The 23,440-nt window shown below is 44.3% G+C and overlaps 3 protein-coding genes across 3 annotated transcripts in view; 2 read left to right on the top strand and 1 right to left on the bottom strand.

Annotated features, from left to right (window-relative positions):
* The window catches only part of setx (senataxin), a 1,003,984-nt gene that overhangs the window by 207,940 nt on the left and 772,604 nt on the right, over nucleotides 1–23,440 (bottom strand). The window lies entirely within an intron of this gene.
* On the top strand, nucleotides 14,679–20,896 carry LOC134458676 (GTPase IMAP family member 8-like). The gene is made up of 7 exons (XM_063211105.1): nucleotides 14,679–14,721; nucleotides 15,707–15,853; nucleotides 18,109–18,816; nucleotides 19,050–19,655; nucleotides 20,075–20,230; nucleotides 20,511–20,686; nucleotides 20,846–20,896. The coding sequence occupies exons 1-7, from the start codon at nucleotides 14,703–14,705 to the stop codon at nucleotides 20,894–20,896; spliced, it is 1,863 nt and encodes a 620-aa protein (XP_063067175.1). The 5' UTR covers nucleotides 14,679–14,702.
* LOC134458793 (RAC family serine/threonine-protein kinase homolog) lies at nucleotides 20,676–23,034 on the top strand. Its single transcript, XM_063211195.1, has 4 exons — nucleotides 20,676–20,686; nucleotides 20,970–21,099; nucleotides 21,545–21,652; nucleotides 22,324–23,034. Exons 2-4 carry the CDS (start codon nucleotides 20,998–21,000, stop codon nucleotides 22,762–22,764), a joined length of 651 nt encoding a protein of 216 aa, XP_063067265.1. The 5' UTR covers nucleotides 20,676–20,686; nucleotides 20,970–20,997; the 3' UTR covers nucleotides 22,765–23,034.

The following is a 23,440-nucleotide window of genomic DNA, read 5'->3' as shown; positions in this document are numbered from 1 at the left end:
GTCACGCCCAGTGATTGAATACCCTTTATTAGTCATACCCAGTGATTGGATATTCTGTAGAGTTCACCAAAAAGTATCCAATCACTGGGCGTGACTAATTAGGCTGATACACTTGGAAGGACACTGGCCTTGCATTTGAGAAAGACCCCAAGTGTTACCGGTCCATCTTTAATGTAGACAGTGTGCTGTCTGTAGCCTCTTGCAGATGGGGTCGCCGGCGGGCCTATTCACTATTTTGCTGAAAATACTCAACTACATCATAACAACATTGCTACATTATTACAGAGAGCCTTAAGTAACAGATTACAAAATAGCCATTACAATTTTGGTGACAGTAGGGTTATAACATACATCATAACATAGGCTCTGGGCTAAGGGGTTAATGTTGACGACCATAATATTGTGGAAAAGTAAAGGGCTTTGCGAGGGGCTGGCCTAGGTCCAAAAAATGCCGGGGACGTTTTTTTGTTCCCAGTCCATCCCTGACCGGGACCTCTTTAAACAAATCGATTGCATACGTGAGGCCTCCTGTACTCTTAACTCTTATGTGTCAAAACCGAGAGTACAACATGTTCATGTGTCAGAAATAGGCCAGGAGTAGTATATTTACTTGAGCGTGTGAATAAACAAAGATTTATGTCAGTGGTTCTGTGTGTGTGTGTGTGTGTGTGTGTGTGTGCGCGTGCCTGCGTGCGTGCGTGCGTGTTCACATATGTGTGTGTGTGTTCACGTGTGTGCGCGTGTGTGTATATGTGTGTTCACATGTGTGTGTGTGTGTGTGCGTGCGTGCGTGCGTGTTCACATATGTGTGTGTGTGTTCACGTGTGTGCGCGTGTGTGTATATGTGTGTTCACATGTGTGTGTGTGTATGTGTGAGTGCGCGCACCTGTGTGTGTTCATATATGTGTTCGTTCACATGTGTGTGTGTGTGTATGTGCTCGTGTGTGTGCGTGTGTGTGCATGTGTGTGTGTGTGTATGTATGTGTGCATGTGTGTGTGCTCATTGCGTGTGCTTCCGTGTGTACATGCATGCATACAGATGTGTGTGCCTGTACTTGCGCTGGACGGCATGTGTGCATTCCCATCCAGCTCGGGATGCCATAGACATAGACTGCGGCTCAGGTGCTGTCCGGGCCTACACAAGGAGGTCCTGTATTCTACACTCACCCCCACCCCCAACAGCAGCCCCATAACTGCCCCCCTCACCCCCACCCACCCCCAACCAAACCCCGGCTCATCCACCCCCAGACTGCCCTCCACCCCCATCACTGCTCACCCACCTCCTGCCAAACCTCCTCCTCTGTCTCCACCCCCACCTCCTGCCAAACCTCCTCCTCTGTCTCCACCCCCACCTCCTGCCAAACCCTCCTCTACCTCCTGTACCTACACCAGTGTTTCCCAACCAGGGGTACGTGTACCACTAGGGGTACGCGAGCACACCTTAGGGGGTACGTGGAAAAATGTAATAATGACAATTGAATGGGGGAAAGACATAGATAGCATTGGTTAGGGGGTACTCATGGTACAACAAAATGGCTTAGGGGGTACGTGAGACAAAAAAGGTTGGGAAACACTGACCTACACCACCACCCTCTCCTCTACCTCCACTACCTCCTCCACTACCCACCACCCCCACCTCCCACCCCCTGACAGGGCCATGCATCATGACCTTCCCCTGTCTCAGGAGCTGTTTGCTTTACCCCGACTGCTCCGGCATGCAGGGCCACTGACAGCTTTGGCTGGGCCCGGTACAAAGTCATCTGAAAGGGCACCACACCCAATCAATGCAATGTAATGAGGATCCCATTCTGGGCCCCCTCTATCCTTGGGCCCGGGACAAGTGACCCCTTTGCCCCCTCCTGACGGCTTCCCTGCCGGCATGCATGCCATCAGGCTCGCTCGACCCTGTAGATTTACCACCACCAGCGCACTTTTTCTGAAGTAAATAAATAAATAGAAAGACACTAAAACATTGCATTTTTGCAATTCCAACGGACACAAGGGAACAGGTCCCACGTGAAAAACAAAAGCACTATATGACACAACTGCACGTTCCAATCCATCTGACGTTGTGAGAGAAATATTGGACTGGATGACCCAACTTACACAACTTCATCATTTCCCAAAGAACATGGCCTCCCACACATGGGATATAATCTATAAAATCTGTGTCATTGCAACATTTCTTCTGGCAAATAAAGAAATGACACAACTTTCATTGTTACAGTAAAGTACAGTATATGCTTAAAATCAGAGTCTGCTGGCAATAACTCTTACAGTTAAACTAAAGAATGTCAACTTCCATAATGGTGGCGGCCCCCACTTGGGTGTCTTCCCAAAACACATGAACCCATTAAATACGTTCATACGTATGTCCATAGCAGTTCCATAGCAGCACACCCTAAACTAGTTCATACACACAAAAAAATAATTCTCCAAAAAAACACAAATTAACACATGGAGGGAGAAATACCTCTGCTGAGCTTGTCTGCAACCTCCCATTATGTCCTGTGCAGGCTAATATCAAGGGACCTATTATAGCTCTTAAAGGACCAACGTGTAGGCACATTTTTTTTGCCCACGGCAGCAGCAGAGTGGGAGGGTTGGGGGGATGAGAGGTGGGTTAGGTTGGACATCTGTATGGCTAGCATACAGGGCTGGCCTGTTATCTAAAAACGGCCCAGGTATTTTTTGGCATAGCAGAGCCAGCCCCTCAAACTGTTCACAATATAATATGATACTTCAATGTCTATTAACCCCTATGTTATAACCATACTGTCACCAGAATTGTAATTACAATGTCTTAATCTTTTACTCTCGGGACTGTCATAGCAAAATAGTTATGATGTAGTTGAGTATTTCCAGCAAATTGTGAATAGGCCCAATGGCAACCTGTAGCTAGCCGGGACTCGAACCTAGACCTTCTGGGGTCTAATGATGAGTGATGGTCACTCCATCACACAACCCCATCTGCACTAAGAGGCTACAGATGCACCAGTGGGCCATCCCATCTAAACTGTGGGCTGATCTCTCAGGGGAAATCAAAACAAACAAACAAACAAACCAACAAACAAACAGCATCAGCCTCTGAGGACTGCCTGCCTCTGCCCACCAGGAAAATGCCCTGTGTGCCAGATGACTGGTCCAGGCTTTTGACTCCATACAGTGGAACAAGGGGGCCTCTACAACTCCGCGCAGCTCCCGCATAACAGGGTCACGAGGTCTCCAGGTGGAGGCACAATGAGGCTCATTTAGACTTATCATCGGCCAGCTTTGTGGGCCACGCCGGCGGGGCTTGCGGTTGTTGGACTGCTGGGGGGAGCGAGGGTGGTGGAGGTGCAGGGAAGAATAGGGGAGGTGGGGGGCTGTAGGTCCATGCTGGCAGGGCTTGCAGTTTTTGGACTGCTGGGAGGAGGGAGGGTGGTGGTGATGCAGGGGAGAATAGAGGGGGGGTGTAGGGCCATGGTAGCAGGGCATGTAGTTTGGGACTGGTGAGGGAGGGTGGGCAGGAGGCAACAGGGCAGGAGCGCACAGAGTGGTGTGTGGGGGCTGTAGTAGTGGAGGGCAGGAGGGGAAAGACAGAGGTTGTGGAGGGGAGGAGGGGCTGTGGAGGGTACAGAGAGAGGGGCGTTGTAGGGCAGAGGCCGACATCCACTTGCATGCCTTCAGCATGTTTAATGGGAGTGATGACAGCGGAGTCTGCACCCTCTCCCTGGCCTGTAAGCACTACTGCTACCACTCCTGCCCTCCTCCCAATGAATCCCACAAGGGCCCTTGTCTGTCAGCCAGACAGTCCGTCTGTCTGTGTGTCTGTCTGGTAGTCCAGGCATGTCCAGGTGTACAAATGGCTGGATTGGCCCTAAGGCACACAGGGCCATTTGCCCGGTGGACTGTTGATGTTTTTGGCATGTCCCTCCCCTTAATGTAGTGGTCTCAGTCCTCATGCTGCCACAGCTGACCTCTCTTAGTCACATTTAAATATTCATTTTGGCTGTTGTGTTCAAAGTAGCTTGTAATAGAGGACTACAAATGTTGTCATGGGCTGCATTGTCTCCATCAATGCTTGGCGGACCGGTCTTGGCAGAAAATGCCCGGCCTGACTTTTTGTCCTGGGCATGTCCAGGTGTACGGTGGATGGCGACCTGTAACACCCCCCCCACCCCCAAAGCACCTGAGCCAGAGGACCCCCCCTCTCAATTAGACAAGACAGCCCCACGCTGATGTGAATGATGTGAGTCATTGCCTTGGTATCTATTAAAGACCCATATTTCCACATTCTGGGAATCGTGTTGCACCGCTCCCCCCCACCCCCGCACCACACACACACACACACACATGCACGCACGCATGCACGCACACACACACACATAAACACAGGCACGCACACACACAGGCACGCACATCATCACACATACATAAACACAGGCATGCACACACACTCTCTCTCACACACACACACACAGACACAGACACACGGACACAGACACAGACACAGACACAGACACACACACACACACACACACACACACACACACACACACACACACACACACACACACACACACACACACACACACACACACACACACACACACACATGGCCATACAGTAGATTAACAGCATTCAGGGTTTCTTCACTTCATCACAGCAGAGCAGAAGGCAGTGGTTAACAGAGGTTTTTTTTTTATTATTTCCATTAGCATCAGACTACTTTGTGAGCATTTAAGTGGTTTGAAGCATAAAATCATTCAAATTCAAGTGCATTACCTAAATTTTATGGAAAATACATTATGGCGAGATTTTGGGCATAATAAGATGATGATGTCATAATGACGTCATAATACCAGATAATTACACAAAAATGATGTCATTCATTGATGTCCATACGTAGATCATCTCCCCCAAGTTTCGTAGTCGGGGGGGGGGGGGGGGGGGGGGGGGGGGGTGTCAAAAGATCACAATCTGAAATCACAAGACTTCATACCTTGTGGGGTCACATGTAAAAAAGTCTGCGTCTTTGATGATAACCAAAACCCTGTATGCAATCTTGCAATCACGCAACTGAGTTAATAACTGATTCTCTTCTTCTCAGATGCCAATTCAGTTGATGTGTGCAGTCATATAATCGATCAGTTTATTTTATTTCAGACGAAGTAGGCCACAGTGTCTGTTAGCTTACGAGTGATTCTACAATTCCCCTACGCTTTTGGCAAAAGCAAAATGTCAATTATCAGTATTTTTTTTCAACTAAATGACCTAGATGTTTACATAGTGTATATATTTAAGTTTCCAAACAAACAAATTGCCAAGCTTAATCTTAAATCATTTGATAAATACTCTAATGAAAGCGAACATTTGCTTAATTATTTTGTCAACAGTGTTATGGACAAATACTATTTCATTTCAAACATATATAAAAATACTACAGAGTTGAAACAATATATGTTTGAAAGTGCTTATGTCCCTTAGCAGTAATGTTGTCATTAATCTGTGCAACTGATATAGAAAATGTGATTGTTGAGCTTCATAAGTAGGATTTTATGAGTCACTGTGATACAGACTGACACATTTTTCATCATAAATCCCTGTAACGTCTGATTTGAATATAGTCACCCTCCTTACACAAGACTTCCTTCTCCAGAGATAATCCCTAGTGTATGTTCATAGGATTTTTCCAACACATAAGGGATCAATAGCGCAAAAACACTTTCAAAACAGTCAACCGTGTTACTCAACTGTGTTACGGTCAACAGTGCAGGGGAACAAGTCGGCACTTTTTTAGGAGAAAAAACAGAGCAGACAAACCCATCTCCCTAGAACACAAATTATTTTGTTTGTTTGTCTGTCAATATGGATATAAATTGGCAAAAACATACTCCTCCTCAACTGTCATCAGTGTTGCCAGATTGGGCTGGTTTCCGCCCAATTGGGCTGCTTAGGATGGCCGTGTGCGGGTAAAAATGGCATCTATCAGAAAAACCTTCCCACTGCCATATAAATCAATAGAATTGGGCGGGTTTTTAGGGCGGATTTTGATCATTTTTTGGGCTGGAAATCATCAGCCTCATCTGGCAACCCTGACTGTCATACTTAATTGTAACACCATTGACGATAACACCGTTGACATTTCAGCCATTTTTATGGTGTTGTGCTAACTGAGGACCTCAGAAGTTCCACCACAACACCTTTATCAATTCATGTATCTGTATGCTTTATCTGTGTTTTTCTACATGTGATTTCTAATTCAGATTCTTATGAATATGTTGATAACACCGTTGACAGGCAATTTTCCCGCTATGAGAACATGAAAAAGAATGGATTAAATTATGGAAGGATGGAGCTCAAAATTTACCAAAAAGTCTTCCCGTATCCTGCCAAAGAGGTTATGACATCACGTGATGTTATTCGTATGGCCTAAGACCAAACCATTACTGATTAATGGAGGAGGTTTCAGACCGTGACACGGTTAACACAGTTTTCGTGGACACACACAAAATGGCAAATTTCATGTATAATGGAAAGGACAGTGGTCTTTCTGACAGTTTTGTCATATTGTGATGATTACTGTGAATCAACATTTGCAATCGTCTTGGGCAAAACAAGTTTCTTTACATGCTAATATGAAGACTGAATCTGACATTTGGAAAACAGGACGACATGAAAACGCCCAAAACCAGTATTAAATATTCATTCTTGCTGAGGGAAATAATGCTATGTCTACACTTTCTGTATTATATGAAAGATAAATGTTTTCTAATGTCCAAAACATCATTGGATGCAGTTAATAGTTAGTGGAATTGTCAAATAAAATCCACGGACTTAAAAGTGTAGGCGAATTAGAGAATCACTCTTACCAGAGATGTCTTGATACAAGATTTCTGTCGTCTCAATCACACAGTTATTGATTGTGTGATGTGTTATAATAATCAGCTGATGTGACGTGCAGTCCTGTGTTTGTTGAAGAAAAGTTGTTGAGGTACAATATCACCATAAACAAATAATAGCTTATTTAATTACATAGAACCGTTGCCAAAAGGTGAGATATCTGACCAGGATTGTTAATGCTGTTCCCTGGCAGAGAACAAAACAATGTTAGGCCAATGTTTGACTTATGGTTTGTGTGTGTGTGTGTGTGTGTGTGTGTGTGTGTGTGTGTGTGTGTGTGTGTGTGTGTGTGTGTGTGTGTGTGTGTGTGTGTGTGTGTGTGTGTGTGTGTGTGTGTGCGCGTGTCTGTGCGTGTGTGTGTGATCTCAGGTCTCACGGAAGTCCAACACAAGCAGACACAGATGCAGCAGCTGCTATCACAATAGTCTAGTCTGGTTTTGGCAGAGGACAGACTACACAAGACATACAGTAAGTGTGATAGCGGGCAGGGCAGCACAGATTGGCCAACAGTCAACTCTGACTAGACTGCTACGTCCAAACATTTGACAGCCACACATATACACACTCACTACCTCACAAAAACGCCAGACACAAACGTACATGCCGACATGCGCACGCACACACAAGTGCACACACACACACACACACACACACACACACACACACACACACACACACACACACACACACACACACACACACACCTTACCTGCTAGTGGCAAAGCGCAAACGGATACATGCCTCCCACCTCCAGACACAAACACACAGATTACTTACCACAAAATAACCTAATTTGAACTAACAAACATAATGATGGTCTGAATGAGGGAAAATAATCATCTGAACTACCGCTGGACTTTGATGTACCAACGTATCGAGGGGCAAACGGACATCAAAGTGCCTGTGAATTTAGCAGGGGATCAAAGCCTACGAATATGGTTGGTTGGTCCCCATTCCGTTCCCTTTTTTGCGGGTGAGTTCACTAGCACTCGGGGTCGGGCAGGGCCGCTGACAGATTTGACCGGGCCCAGGACAAAGTCGTCTGAAAGGGCCCCCAGCCCAGTACATAGAATGTCATAAGGGTCCAATTCTGGGCCCTCTCTCCCCCTGGCCCTGGGACAGCTGTGCGCCCCCCCCGCACCCCTGCCTGTCGCCACCCCTGGGGTCGGGTACACATGAGAAGCTGGCATGGATGTGGGATGGCAACAGCGGGCAGTGGTGGCGGGCACCAGCTCTCTTGTTTGTTTGCCATGCAGCGAAGGTACCAGGAGCCCTGCCCACGGGGAGCACAGAGGCGAGCTTGTCCAGCCGAAAAGGTGGCTGGAATTACAGTTTTGAAAAAAAAAAAAAAAAAAAAACCCGGCAAGTTTGTTCGTGCCCGAGTCCACTTTTCCTTGAGGTCATGCCCCACCTCTCCCCAACCCCCCTCTCAAAGGCGTCTTTGTGGCACGTAATTTCTCGCCAGCTAGCGCGAGAGAGGGAAGGGAACGCATCCTTCACTCTCACCTCACAGTCCCGGTAAGAGAGCGCAAGGGAGTGAGTGAGCTGTGCTGAACATGCGTGGGCACCGATATGGGCCCGGTTACAGGGCTGCGTACAGGATCTCTGTCGCCACTGCCAGTGTAGTTCTTGCCTTCTCCCTACTGTAGGCCTGTGGTGTGAATGACATCATGGTTTGACAGCATCATGCTGCTGCGAGCCGCCCAGTAGCCTGCATGTCGTCAGCTGTCTTCTTTCCTCATGCAGTGCAGAGGGGCACCGTTGTACTGGCCTGGCTGGGCACACCGTGTACTGTGTACAGTACACGTTATTTTGTTAACGACGGAAAAGCATCGGTGGGAGGTTACCTACAGCAACGCCAAATGAATATTCAGTGGCTGGATTTTATTCCGAGGAGTTTTTTGGGGGGTTGAGGTGAGGTGGGGTAGTAGCCTGCCAGCCTTGCCTGTCCGGTGTTTGGCAGCCAATGTGTTTGCGCGGTGCACATGTTTGCACTCAGGCCACAGGCAGACATAACACTTTTCCTTGGCAAGGCGGCGGGAGAGCCGGAGAAAAAGTCGGTCGCCGGGGCGCCTGACGGCCCTCATCAACCTATCGTCATGTTGCCTACCTGGGCGGACGGACAGGGATGGAGCTGCCCAGGTGCAGGCAGGGGTGTCGTACAGGGGTACTGAGTCACCAGGGCCCATGTCTATAGGGGGTGTTCTGGCCTCACAGATTGTCCTAGCAATCTGCTATCCAGGCAGCTAAAAAAACTCCACAAACACTCTGGACACCAAGGGTGACGTTTTCAAAGGTTTATGGATGAATGTGAAACTGCTAAAACATATACAAATACATTTGTATGAATCGATCCATCTCGTGTTAATATGAATATTCAATAAAATAACAGTCACAATCAAACGGCATAGTCAATATGATTTTCACTTTGGCAATATGGGGCTAAGCTAACAGGGTAATGGGGTGAATACATTGAATGGAAGATGACAACATTTAGCCAGCTAGGATAACACCAGAATTATTAACAACAAACTTACAGGGATTGCATTTAACCCTATCCAGACCGGGCTTTTTGGCATTCCTGGGACCGGGGGGGGGGGGGGGGCCTCTTTTGACCCCCCCCCCCTTCATAACTTAGGAACCGAATGGTGTGTGACCACCAAACTTGGAGGGGATGATCTTCAGCCAAAGATCTATGAATGACATCAGTTTGGTGTCATTATTGGATATTATGACATCATTATGACGTCATTTCCTGATTTTATTGCCCAAAATGTCACCTTAATGCATTTTCCATCTAACTTGGGTAATGCACATCAATTTTGGTTATTATGTGCTTCAGACCACTTCAAATGTTCACAGGGGTGTCTGATGCTAATAAAAATGTACAAAAAATACGAAAAGTGATGATGATGATACTTCGATCAGTGATTTTTGGTCAGGCGTACCTGTCAGAAAACCGTTGCCATGGCAACAACAAAAATGATAAACCTAATCTTTTGGTATGACACTGTAGCCAACTATATTTTAGAAAAAGCCACAACGTTTCATAGTCATAGCTTTAGTCATTCAGGAGTTATACGACATCAAAGTTGGTGCGGGCACGTTTAGCCCCCCCCCCCGGTCTGGATAGGGTTAACCGCTTATGAGGAACGGCGAATACAACTGGTTTCTTTCATGTAGCTTTGGATAACTGTCAAATTATGGAAGATTCCGAACGCTCAAAAGTCTCGCAGCCAGCTGGTGGCTTCGAAAGTAAACAATTGTCAAAATAAAAGTATTTCGTAAAAAAAGGTCGGCGTAGCCAGAACAGGGGGCCCACACACATCTATGTAGATATATGACTGGTGGGAGCTGCTTGTGCAAAGGGTCCACCATTTGCTACTACGCCCCTGGGTGCAGGTGTGGCACTGGTCCCAGGTGCAAGACGAAGACAAAGCAGGGTGTCAGTGCCAGTAACTCCAGTGCTGATTGGTGCGTTAGTTCCTTAAGTAGCAATTCAACACAGCAAGGAGTGGTACTCATACACAGCTGACTGGACACAGCTGATTGGACTAAAGTCCCGGCCAGGTGGCCATGAAAGAACAAATGGGACGAAATGTGGTGGTGGACATTGCTACTGATCTGGGCAAGTCAACTCTTCACAAGAGGGCAAAGTTTGACTCAAGACTATTCAATGAGACGTTGGAATCTTTTCAAAGGCAAAGTTTCTTACTGGCTGACTGGAGTTGTTATATAGAAGAGTTCCTTCAACTCTCCCATTCAAGGCCAGACTGGCATCATGCATAGGCGTATGTATCTCATGCTTGTGCATTCCCCGTTGGTGAGACACCTATTTGTGCTCCTCAAACGCTGCGGAAAAGCACTTTTGTCACATGACGAGGTTTACGCAGTTTTCCCATCGTGTCTGCGATTTTCTATTGCGACAGCGAATTTCTGTTGCTAAACGTGAAAATGCTCCGCTGTGCCTTGACAAAAACCATGCCTAGCCCTAACCTGTCAGTAAAGCAATGTTTCTTCTGCTGTACTTTTTCCAAGAACAGCAAAACAAGCAGGGGAAATGGTGAGTTTGTTGCGAAATTGTGCGTAAACCTAACCATAACCAAACCATAAAGCTAACCTGTCACAAGGTGTCGTGGAGCATGTGTTAACTTGCAAAGGCGTTGTACACAAATGCGATAGACGGTTCAAATCTGTGTGTTATCTTACTTTTCATGATGCCATATTGACAACGCTATCTGTTTCAATTCTTGGACCTTTCGTGCTCGGGCCCTAAAAAAGACACATGCTCCACTGTTGTCCAGTATAGTATTAGATATTATACAATGCTTTACTTAGGTGCTCAGCCCATGAGCCATCATCATGTTGCATCTATCTCTCGGCTTGGGAGGATGGGCGTGGTGTTGTTCAGACCAGAACATTTCATTTAGTCTGGTTCTCCTTGTCTGCACAAGACATCCGGGCCCTTCTAATCAAGTCCCTAACATCGAATCCTTCAAAACACATCCAGGCAACATGTGCAGACAGACACTGGGCAGAGCATAGTTATGATTTTATTTTCAGTTTGGAGTGTTTCTGTCCTCTGTCCTCCACGCAGCGCTGCCTCTTCCTGCTCATGCGTATTGAGACTGGTCGATCAGGAGCTTTTCCTGTTTCCATTCTGCTTAGTGTCTGTCTGCGTCTGACAGAGGAAGCTCCGGAGACCAAGCGACCTGAACTTCCTATGCGACCTCAGTACAAAAATGGTATCAGAGAAAGGTATTTACTGGGTACAAAAATCTGTGGAAGAGCTCACATAGGCAGGGCCGCTGACAACTTTGTCAAGTCTCTGGACAAAATCATCTTAAAGGGGCCACCCTTCCAATTAACACAATTCAACAGGGACACAATTCTGGGCCTTCCTTTTCCCTGGACCTGGGACAACTGACCTGTTTGCCCCCCCTTGTCAGCGGGTCTGAGGGGGTATACAAAAATCGTTGAGGAATTCACATAGGAACTCAAGCAAAGTTGCAGTATCAGTCAACTTCAAACAAAACTTCTGTTACTATCCAGATCAGTTGTTCTGCTGCTATTGCAGCAGTCACAGGCCAATTTGTGAGTCTATTCTGACTGTCTTTTCTCATTGAGGTAGTCTACGCACACAATTCCATTACCTATGTTAAGCTCTTAACACGTTTCCCAGAATAGCCATCAAAGATTCATGAATTCATGAATGATAATAACAAGTGTACAGTTTATTGGAACTGTGTCACATTTTACAAGGCACAGTGGGTTCACCCCATTGTTTTCTCATGATGAAATGAATAAATACAGAATTAAAGGCTTGTTAACACAGGGAGGTTCATAGATAGACGTTCATAAATGAGCTATTTTGCTCTGCTCAAACAGACAGACAGACACTCCCTCACTCGCCTCAGAGGCACATCACAGGAGCTGGTCGCGGAATACTGGTGTCGCACCAGAAAAAAAAGAGCAGTTTGTTGGCAAGTGCTTGGGAGAAAAGGGGGCTCGTCTCAGCGGTTTTGCTGTGGGTGCTTCTGGTGTGGGCTGAGGGGAGGGAAAAGTTTACTTCATCTGCCCAGTAGCAGCCACTGAAGGAGGGGTGGTGGTGGTGGTGGTGGTGTTGGTGGTGGCGGTGATTTTTTTTTTTTAAGGGTCTGATTTTCACTGCAGTGCTACCCCGTTCCGTTTTTTACTGGAAACTCTACCCCTAGTGTGGGATTGTGGTCTTCATGAAAGTCCAGGCGAACGAGGCCAAGCAGCTGGGCACGTGTGTGGCAGGCGAGATGCAGGAGTGATGAAATATTTCTCGTTCCTCTCTCCCCTTCGTCCATATTCAGGAGACAGACGAGCTGAGTGAGTCGTGCTGCTGATACCCTCCACAGAGAAACAGCTGGTGCCTGGTAATGAAATCTCAGGCAATATCAGGATCCCTGTTATGGCATACTGAAACACTTGTCACGGTATTCATTTTATTTCTCCAAAGCTGTTTTTATTACCTTTACTACAGTATGTCCAGTGGCATTTCAACAAAAAAAGTTGTGCATTCTGCCTATTTCAAGTGATATAACAATAAGGCATATCAAATAACCTATACCCTACCCCTGTGGATGGATGTAGTCGAAATCTACAGAAGCAATATGATTGGCAAAACCTGAATATACATAAAAACAAAGCTGATGCCTGTCATCAGAGTCCAGCTAAAATGGATGGATACCCGTTCCCTTACAACACGTTCTGACTTATGTAGGCTAGAGTAATAAGAATAGAAGTTTATATCATGGCACTGATTAAATCCAGCAGGTGGCATTCATAGAATCTCTGTGAAATTGAAAAAAGTTTGCCAACTCCGCAAAGTTATTCTCATTAAAAGCTTTAACCCTGTAAACACAACCGAAGAAACCAAAACCAATCTAGGATGATTGAATCACCCAAGCCACATGGAAAGACTAAGCAATGACTAATAGACAGCATGTAAGTTCTTTTTTTAATTAGCTAGGAGATATACATGGAGTGTTTTAATTTGTCAGAGTGTTTTAATTTGACATTGCTCATTTGTTTGTACCTCACTTATGGAAAACATGTGAGTTGCTATGGAAATTGTACAATATCGTTTCAGGCCAAAATTGTCCTTGAACATACAAACACTAGTCAGTGCAAACATCATACAACACAGTGGGTGGGTCGTTGCCTATTCTGGGACACACACACACGCACGCATGCACACACACACACACACACACACACACACACACACACACACACACACAAACACACATTAACACACACACACACACACACACACACACACACACACACACACACACACACACACACACACACACACACACACACACACACACACACACACACAGGGCCGCTGGCAGATGTGGCCGGCCCCAGGACAAAGTCATCTGAAAGGGCCCCCTAGCCCAATAGATACAATGTAATGAGGATCCAATTTTGCCCCCCCTCCCTCCCTGGGCTCGGGACAACTGTCACTTTTGTCACCCCTGTCAGCACTCCTACACACACACACACACACACACACACACACACACACACACACACACACACACACACACACACACACACACACACACACACACACACACACACACACACACACACACACACACACACACACACAGAGAGACAGATACTTGTCAGCCAGAGATGTCATAACCGAGAGGATACAGTGACACCTGGTGTTGTCAAAGCGAATCATTATTTCAGGGAGGTCTTCAGACATAGACTTGCAGTCCTTGAGACTTTCAGACATGATTGCCATTTCAATTCAGTTGTTAAAAAAAAATAAAAACACTTTGCAATGTGTTAATTGTAGTCCAGATTAAAGTTCACAGAATAGGCTATATAAAGACAATATGTTAATAGGCCATGGCACTTAAACCATAAGGCTGACCGATTTGCACTTAATAGTGTGGTTTTATCTAGTCTCATCAGTAAAACAGCACTTCTTATCAACATGTTGCTGACAAGCTGCATCCACTGCTCCGGTTACAAAAAAGTTAAAATATACAGTAGATTAAAAGTAAACTAATAGGCCTATAGGCCTATGCTTGTTTATATCAGTAATTTTCCTTCCAGTGAGTCCTGGCCAAGAGTGCCAAACTTGTGAAAACAAGAGTGAAAACAAGCTATTATAAAGTGATAATAAGGTAAACAACTAGCCTAAGTAGTTTTCCCTCCCTCTACTCCTCCTCTGGAATTTCTGATATAGATGAAAGACCAGTAGAACTGGTTTTGCCTTATCCTATTAAATCTCTTGTATTGGAGGGCGGAGGTAGAGCGACACGATGTCGGAACATGGACACAGTAAGTTTTATATTTTCAAAACTTAATCTCTTGAACTTTATATCACTGCAGTCCAGTAAACGTATTGTAGATTGTAATTGTAAATGTCTATGAGAGTTTTATTGGGGACATAGACTGTCTTGTTGGTTAATCCTTTTCGACTCTCAATGTGTGACACTCCGTGTGGTGTAGGATGACACCTTGTAGGCCTAAATCCAAACTAAAACTACAAGCACAAAATAAACTTTGGAATTGGCTGCCGTAGTCTATGCAACACTACACAGAAACTTTCATGGACCTAATGCATGCGGTGCAAATGCTTATTCAACATTTACATAACATACAATTTTATATCGTTTAAATAGGCCCTCTGTGTGTCATGGGATAGGCTATTGTTTCCCTCGCGATGTTTGACTTTCACTTTCAGCTTCAGTAGTTCCCATGCAAAAGTGCTGGCTATACAATGCTAGGCTACAGGCCTGGGTTTGCCTATGAGGAAAAAACCCCTGCAAAAAAAAGCTAAACAAAGAAAGAAATATAAGAAACAAGATATCAAGATCATCTAAGGGTGTTCTCACACCAGGTCCCTTTCAACCATTTAAGCTCTCAGACCATGTGACTCAGACCCCTCGAAAGCGAACCTGAGACCTTTATTGTTGTGGTCTCAGTATGGTTCTCTTATGAGTCCTCACAGGTTACACTTATAGGCTACCTAGGTGTATTCACAGATAAAGTCTAGAGGACTGGGTATGATCAAAAAGAGGACTGACACTCCATAAGAGATTAATGGGACCAAGATCAGCCGGTTCTTTTTGTAGTAGCCTACACTCACAATATGAACAAAATCACAACTGAGTCCTTTTGCTGTCTGTTCATATTTTGGTTCACTTAAAGAGGACTGAATTTCTTTCACTTAAAGGGAACTAGGTGTGAAAATACCCTAATTGTCATCAATTGGCAAAGGTGTTTTGCGTGCGAGGATATCTTGATTCATTTGTGATTGTAGAAAGCGATGGCGCTTACTTCAGCATTGACCCGAAGATTATGAATGAACTGATGAAGAAGAAGGAGGAGGAGGAAGAAATAAAGAGAAGAGCAACGGAGAGAGTGATGAAGGTGAAGGAACAGAGAGAGGCTCTCAGATCCTCAACAGGTGAGACTTTGCCAATAAATAAAGAATACAGAGGTAAAGTGTCATCCCATATAGGCTATTGCAGATACTCTTTCTTTCATCCTTTTCTTCTTCATTTCTATCTCCTGATCACTTTCACTCCTTTTTAGACACACACACACACACACACACACACACACACACACACACACACACACACACACACACACACACACACACACACACACACACACACACACACACACTCTCTCTCTCTCTCACTCACTCACTCACTCACTCACTCACTCACTCACTCACTCACTCACTCACTCACTCACTCACTCACTCACTCACACACACACACACACACACACACACACACACACACACACACACACACACACACACACACACACACACACACACACACACACACACACTCACACACACACACACACACACTATGCACCAAAGCAGAAACGTACATCATGCCCATTCAGACATGCACCATGCAGGGTCAACTTTACTAAGGGTCTCTCGCTTGGAATTATGGTTCACACAGTAGTAACGGAGGGAAGGAGAGTTGTCCCGCAAGCCCAGGCCTTCTCAGGGTACCAAACTTGCCCAGTGGTAGACAGCAAGTACACTGACGTACTTGAAGTTATACAGTTTGAACAATTTTAAGTATGTACCTCAATTCTTTGGTGTCTACATTTGACAACTTGTGAGTTAGTTAAGAAAGACCCACTGCATGGGAAACTTCAAGCGCTGTTTATTCACTGTTCCTCCCTCACCTGCATTATCAATGGAGCCGGAAATCGTGCTGCAACCGTGACATCCTATAACCATTCTCACCCACTACCTAAATCACAATTTCAAAAGAAATATTACACATGTAATGAGAATGAATCACACACACACACACACACACAAACAAGGCAAGGCAAGGCAAGGCAAGTTTATTTATATAGCGCATTTCATACACAGGTGCAACTCAATGTGCTTCACAAAGTTAACAAATGTAAATGAAAGGAAACAGGGAAGAAAGAAGGAAATGAATTAGAGTCAAAAAGCATTTAAAAACATTAAGATAAAACATAAGGTAAAAATAATAATAAAATAAAATAAAATAAAACAAATTAAATAAAAAATAAAAATAATAAGAATAAGTAATTTAAGCTAGGGGAAAGCATCTGAGAACAGCTTTGTCTTGAGTCTAGATTTAAAGCTATCAATAGTGGGTGCATTTTTTATGTCATCTGGAAGCTGGTTCCAAAGCTTTGAAGCATAGAAGCTAAAGGCTGCCTCTCCACACACACACACACACACACACACACACACACACACACACACACACACACACACACACACACACACACACACACACACACACACACACACACACACACACACACACACACACACACACAAAGACAGTATGCACAGGAAAGATTGCTCCATAACTATCCTACCGGCAGTTTGTTAATTTCCCATCTGATCATTTGTAATCACAAAATAGGCCTGCAGGCCCTAATTTGAATTAAAAGGTGAAAATCATATAGTGCTACTTTAAAAGAACAGTCCACCTTATTTAAGGAAATTGCTTATCTGTAGTTAAGCCCCGTCTAAATATGACACTACATAGGATTTTTGCAATGCCTATTGACAGTATAGCCATATTTAAAATAGCAATGGAAGTCTGTTACCAAATAAAACATCAATGTACTTACAAAGCACTTTAGCATTAATGCAAAATTCACCAGAGTGCAAAAAGGCCATTCAATTCTATCCAATGATCATTTGTGGCTTGATGCTAATCGTACCATTTACGTCCAGTGATTTTGCGAAGGTATGCTAATAATGTCAATCTAAGTACTGAAAACACTGAGAAGAAAATGATATGAACATTCATGTAAGAAATATTGAAAATATGTGCAAATCGAAAAAGTGTGGACTGTTCCTTTAACAACGAAATTATAAATGACTATAAACAGCACTGGTGGACAAAAACACAAAAAGAACAAAAAATACTTGAAGGCCTACTTTAAATACTCATATTTCAAAATGTTCCTACTTGACAATAAGGAGAATTCAGCACTGCACTGGCTACAGTTTGATACTCAGAAGCCTGGGCTCAAATCCGGATGGGACAACTCTACTCTCTTTTGTTCTCCACAGTTGCTGAACTATTTAGTCTTCAAACATTTCACACAGATGTGCACAGTTAACAGACTAAAACTCACAGGCCTGTATCAACTCATGGAAGTGTCAGATAATGTCTTGATTTCTGTTACCAGGAGGGGTTCCACACATCTCAGACATGAAGATAGTTCTACTGGGATGCAGAGACGGAGGGAAGAGTTCATGCGCAAACACCATCCTGGGTACCCCGGACTTCCACAATCCACGAAGGACTGAGTGTGTGAAAAGAGAAGGAGAAACACAAGGGAGACACATCGCTGTAGTGGAGACACCAGGATGGTGGAACAACTACACTGTAGATCAAACTCCTTATGATGTTAAACAGGAGATTGTCTCCAGTGTGTCTCTCTGTTCTCCAGGACCCCATGCTCTACTCCTGGTCATCAGGGTAGATACGTCATTCATAGACACATATAGAAGAGCGGTGCAGGAACACCTGGAGCTCCTGGGTGAGAAGGTTTGGAGCCACACTATTGTGCTGTTCACCAATGCAGATTGTCTGGGAGACACAAGCATTGATGAACATATCGAGAGTGGAGGAGATGCTCTGCAATGGCTTGTAGACAAATGTGGGAACAGGTACCATGTTCTAGGCTTTGAGGAGAGTGATGGTAGCCAGGTGACAGAGCTGCTGGACAGGATAGAGGAGATGGTGAAGGTGAACAGTGGTCATCACTTCAGCATTGATGAAAACATGCTGATCACACTGACGGAGAAGAAGATGAAGAAGAGAGAAGTAAAGAGAAGAGCAGAGCAGAGGAAGATAAATGTGCAGAAACAGAGAGAGAGTCTCAAATCATCAGGTGAGAAATGTTCTGATGCTAAATCTTTTTGGGATGCGCTCATAACAGTACACAATATAGGAACATAGACACATCTCTACATATGAAATAAAAAGTGTGCACGTTTCATTTTCATGAGTAATAATTATTTCACTAGGCATTTCGTACGCATAGTGTACTGTATGCATGAACACAAATGTATTTTGACAGACAAAACACCTTAAAGCATCCAGAATATCTTACATTGTTTCCAGGAGGAGTTCCACACATCTCAGACATGAGGATTGTGCTGCTGGGATACAGAAATGCAGGGAAGAGTTCATGTGGAAACACCATCCTGGGCACACAGGAGTTCCAGACTGCAAGAAGAACAGCCGAGTGTGAGAAGAGAGAAGGAGAAAATGCTGGAAGACACATCACTGTAGTGGAAGCACCTGGATGGTTGGCATACCACACTGCAGAGCTGACTCCTGACCGTGATAAACGAGAGATTGTCCTTAGTATGTCTCTGTGTCCTCCAGGACCTCACGCTCTACTCCTGGTCATCAGAGTGAATGAGTCATTCACAGAGATTGAAAGAAGAGCAGTGCAGGAACACCTAGAGCTCCTGGGTGAGGGAGTCTGGAGTCACACTATAGTCCTATTCACCGTAGGGGAATGGCTGAAAGAAACGAGCATTGAGCAGCATATTGAGAGTGGAGTAGAAGCTCTGCAATGGCTTGTAGAGAAATGTGGGAACAGGTACCATGTTCTAGACAACAGGAAGTTTGATGATGGCCAGGTGACAGAGCTGCTGGAGAAGATTGAAGAGATTGCGGTTCTAAACAGTGGAGATCGCAGCATTGGTCAATTTCCCGATTGTGAGTGTACATTTTCCTGTCATTTATAAATGAATGTTTGCATGCAAAGTACCGGTATGATGAAATGGCTACTGATTCATGACATGTGAAAGATAGACTTCCATACTGCAATTCATGTCATATTTCCTCCTCTCATAGTCCCATTCCTGATCTGTATTAGGAAGGTATACTTTCAAAATATATTCCACTTCAGGTTCCAGGGTATTGCCATACATTTAAGTGTGTAATATATGCAATCAATGTGAGTAACATTTTCTGAATACTTGGGGTTACTTGATTCATGATCAGGACAATTCTATGGGCCTGGGTCTGACAAGGGGCCAGTTGAATACGGCCTATTTGTGAAAAGGACTGAAATAGATTTTGATCTTTATGCAGTGACTGTATACAATGTAATGATTACAAAAAATCTCTTACAGTCAGTGAGGCTAATCCTGATGACCTCTCCAGAAGAGATTCAGCGTATGCCTCTATATCAGCAGTCCAGACAGACATGATAGAGCCGTTGAAGAAGCTCACTATTGCTGCTGCAGCAGAGCAACAAACATCGCCCTCAATGGAAAAGCTGACACCAGGTTACTGCATTTTTCTTTTGTACACACACACACACACACACACACACACACACACACACACACACACACACACACACACACACACACACACACACACACACACACACACACACACACACACACACACACACATTTCATGAAATAAATAAATGAATGACTGAGATAACTGTATTTGATATTAGTTTTACACAATGTATTTGAAAGAAATACAACAAATGTCAACCATTGCCAACATATAAAATGTTTGAACTAAGTTTTTTGCGCTTGTGTATAATTTTAGACTTTAAGGCGGATGATCCTTTTGTGGATAGCTCCACAATAGTGTACAATTCAAACGAAAGCATCGGGCAAGGCTCCTATGGAATAGTACACAGAGGATCGTGGCACTCCTGCTGCAGTGAAGATAATAAGAATAGGACACCACCCAGAGGTGGCAAACGAATTCCGTATACCCTGGTAAACACTTTTAGGATAGGCTCTGCTGGCTTACTACTTTTATTTATGATACTTACATTTTATACAATTATTCACTCACTATTTAGTAATTATGTATTAACTAACTCATAGCGCATATTTATAATTGTGAAATAAATCAATATATATTGGTGAATATAGCATCAAACCTTCAATAGGTCTACCAAAAAGATGGTCGTAGGATGTGATTAGGAGAAAAACGTAATTAGATGTTGTGTTGAATCTACATGACTACATCCGAGCTTGAAAAGTACTTTATTTCCAGGCGTTTGTCTCATCCTAACATTGTGCGGATGATGGCTGTCGCCACGACAGAGACCAAGATCCTCATTGCTAATGAGTACATCAACGGTGCTAATCTGCAACAGATTCTTCACACAGAAATCACTCTTAAGGTATTTCACTACCAGAATAACTGTTTTGCATTTTCTTTTTCACTTGTATTACTACACCACAGACAGACCTGTCTTAATGTCTGCTGTGTATATGTATGTTTTTTCCATTTTCATTATGTGTACTATGTCCAAGATACTACTCATAGAGATTGAGAAGCTTTTTACTTAAAATACCAGGAATTATGACTGCAAATATTCGGAACAGGTTGGCGAAAAGTAACCGTATAGGACACGAGTACAAATCTTCAGTGTTCACTCTTATTCAGGGCTGGATTATCCATAAGGGCCAGTGGCACAGTGTCCAGGGGCACCAACCAATTACAGCCTGTTAGGGGGGCACTACATGACACAGACTTCACATACATGTGAAAGGCACACCTGGGAGGTATTAGTGCCCAGGGGGCACCACAGTGCCTTAATTACGGTCCTGCACTTTTTTTTTCAGTTGCAGCAAGAGGACAAGCTGTTTGTGGCCTTAGACCTTGCCATGGCTGTTGAATACATACACGGGAAAAAAATCATCCACCAGGACCTGAAGCCAGCAAATATAATGGTTAGTACTCTAATATACTGTTTAGGAGTCTATTTCAGGTTTTAATTTATGTGCATAGCCTAGCCTAGCCTAGATTTGTGTAGGTTTTACCCATATTACCAGGCCCTCATGTTCAAATAGGTGACCACTGCTCTGACTGTCTGATGATGTTCACTGATCCTATATGTCTTAATACATGGGTTGAATGCAGAGGCAGGGTGTTGGTTATAGAACTAAACACAAATATACCTGTATTATATGCCCACTATATAGAGACGAGAGTCTAGAAACTGATTGAACTCATTTTAGCCTAAAGGCTGCAAAAACGCTTGCTGAATGCCCTTTTTGGGTAAAGGTGCCCTCTGCCTATTAAAACCTAAATATCTCAGCCTCTGAAGCATATACAAAACATTAAATAAGTTGCCAAGCTAGGACCCCCATCTTGCATTAGAATGTGTTCATTCAGCTCTAGCATGCCCACGCTGTTAATAAAAAAAAAAGCTGAAATCTCAAGAGCCTGAATGCAGCGTATATGTCTCTCCAGGCACCAAAGGTCAAACAACATATACTCAGCACTAGGCTAAAATGGATTAAACTCTATTAACAGTTTTTAGTTCATGCATTTTACCATATATGACAACATTCATGTTCATTCAATAGTTGATACTTAATCCTAACTGTGTCACTCTCAGGTTGCTGCAGAGAACAAAAAGGCCTACCTGACTGACTGGGGCTTGGCAAACCTGTTGGAGACTGTGACGATGACATCTGGAAGCAGTCACATGGGGGCTTCCTGTGGCCCACTGGGGGGGACGCCACAGTACATGGCCCCAGAATGTCTCGTAGAGTGTAACAAATGCAGCACCATGTCTGACACGTGGTCTCTTGGCATAACTCTTCTCGAGATGTTTACAGCTTCTAAACCGTGGTCATACAGCTCACTGCAAGAAATGCGTAAGCTTCTTTACAATAAAACAACTCCCCAGGCCATGTCTAAACTACAGCAACCACTTCACGACATTGTGAAACCACTGCTTCAATATGATCCTGAGTCCCGTATGGAGACCAAGGATCTGATAGCATTGTTGAAGACAAAAGTTGATATCACCAAACGATATGGGCATGGATGGTAGGGATATGCTACAAAAATCAGAGTAGTGTTACTACGTAATTACATGTGCGTGCCATTTTAATACCTTGTGTCATGTATTTCTTTACACCTTTCTTATACATTATTATCACCCAGTGAGGAGACGGAACGCCTTCTGATTGGCTGAGCAGGTGTCCTTTATTCCCCGGTAGCAGGACACCTATGATGCGGGCGGGCGTCCAAGTTGCTTCTATTCTAACTTTCTGGCGAAGTGCCGTTACTAGTTCTATCGCATCTGGTTGTCTAGTCAAGACCGCGTCGTTAGTTCTATCGCATCTGGTTGTCAAGTCAAGCCTTAGATCAACATATTAATAAATTAATGCTTAAATGCTGGTAACCGGGTGATAAGCGGAATAGCGGCCTTCGAGGTGTCCCAATATCAAGGGAAAATGGACTTGGCGAAGCGAACAGCCCTTCGTCTGCGCCGTCGGGCTGTTTAGAACGCTCTGCCTCGTCCATTATTTCCCTTGATATCGGGACACCTCGTCGGCCGCTATTCCATACCTAATGGGTTAGATTGCAGTTAAGTGACACATAGGAAATTAATGCTGTTAAGAGGGTTAAGAGGGAGCTGGAATATAGTTGCAGCCATATAATGTCAATGAGATGCAGCAGGTGTCATATAGTCTGCTTCCTCTTTCACAACACAGTGCACTCTG

This window comes from Engraulis encrasicolus, chromosome 11, assembly GCF_034702125.1.
Source record: "Engraulis encrasicolus isolate BLACKSEA-1 chromosome 11, IST_EnEncr_1.0, whole genome shotgun sequence".
NCBI lineage: Eukaryota > Metazoa > Chordata > Actinopteri > Clupeiformes > Engraulidae > Engraulis > Engraulis encrasicolus.
This window is presented reverse-complemented; position numbering and strand designations above follow the sequence as displayed.

Bases quoted from the DNA above. Each gene is read 5' to 3' on its own strand.
- LOC134458676 (XM_063211105.1), top strand. The intron at 19,656-20,074 runs GTGAGTGTACAT...AATCTCTTACAG, and splicing joins CATTGGTCAATTTCCCGATT to TCAGTGAGGCTAATCCTGAT. The intron at 20,231-20,510 runs GTTACTGCATTT...GTATAATTTTAG, and splicing joins AATGGAAAAGCTGACACCAG to ACTTTAAGGCGGATGATCCT.
- LOC134458793 (XM_063211195.1), top strand. From the start codon at position 20,998: ATGATGGCTGTCGCCACGACAGAGACCAAGATCCTCATTGCTAATGAG. The intron at 21,100-21,544 runs GTATTTCACTAC...TTTTTTTTTCAG, and splicing joins ACACAGAAATCACTCTTAAG to TTGCAGCAAGAGGACAAGCT. The intron at 21,653-22,323 runs GTTAGTACTCTA...TGTCACTCTCAG, and splicing joins TGAAGCCAGCAAATATAATG to GTTGCTGCAGAGAACAAAAA.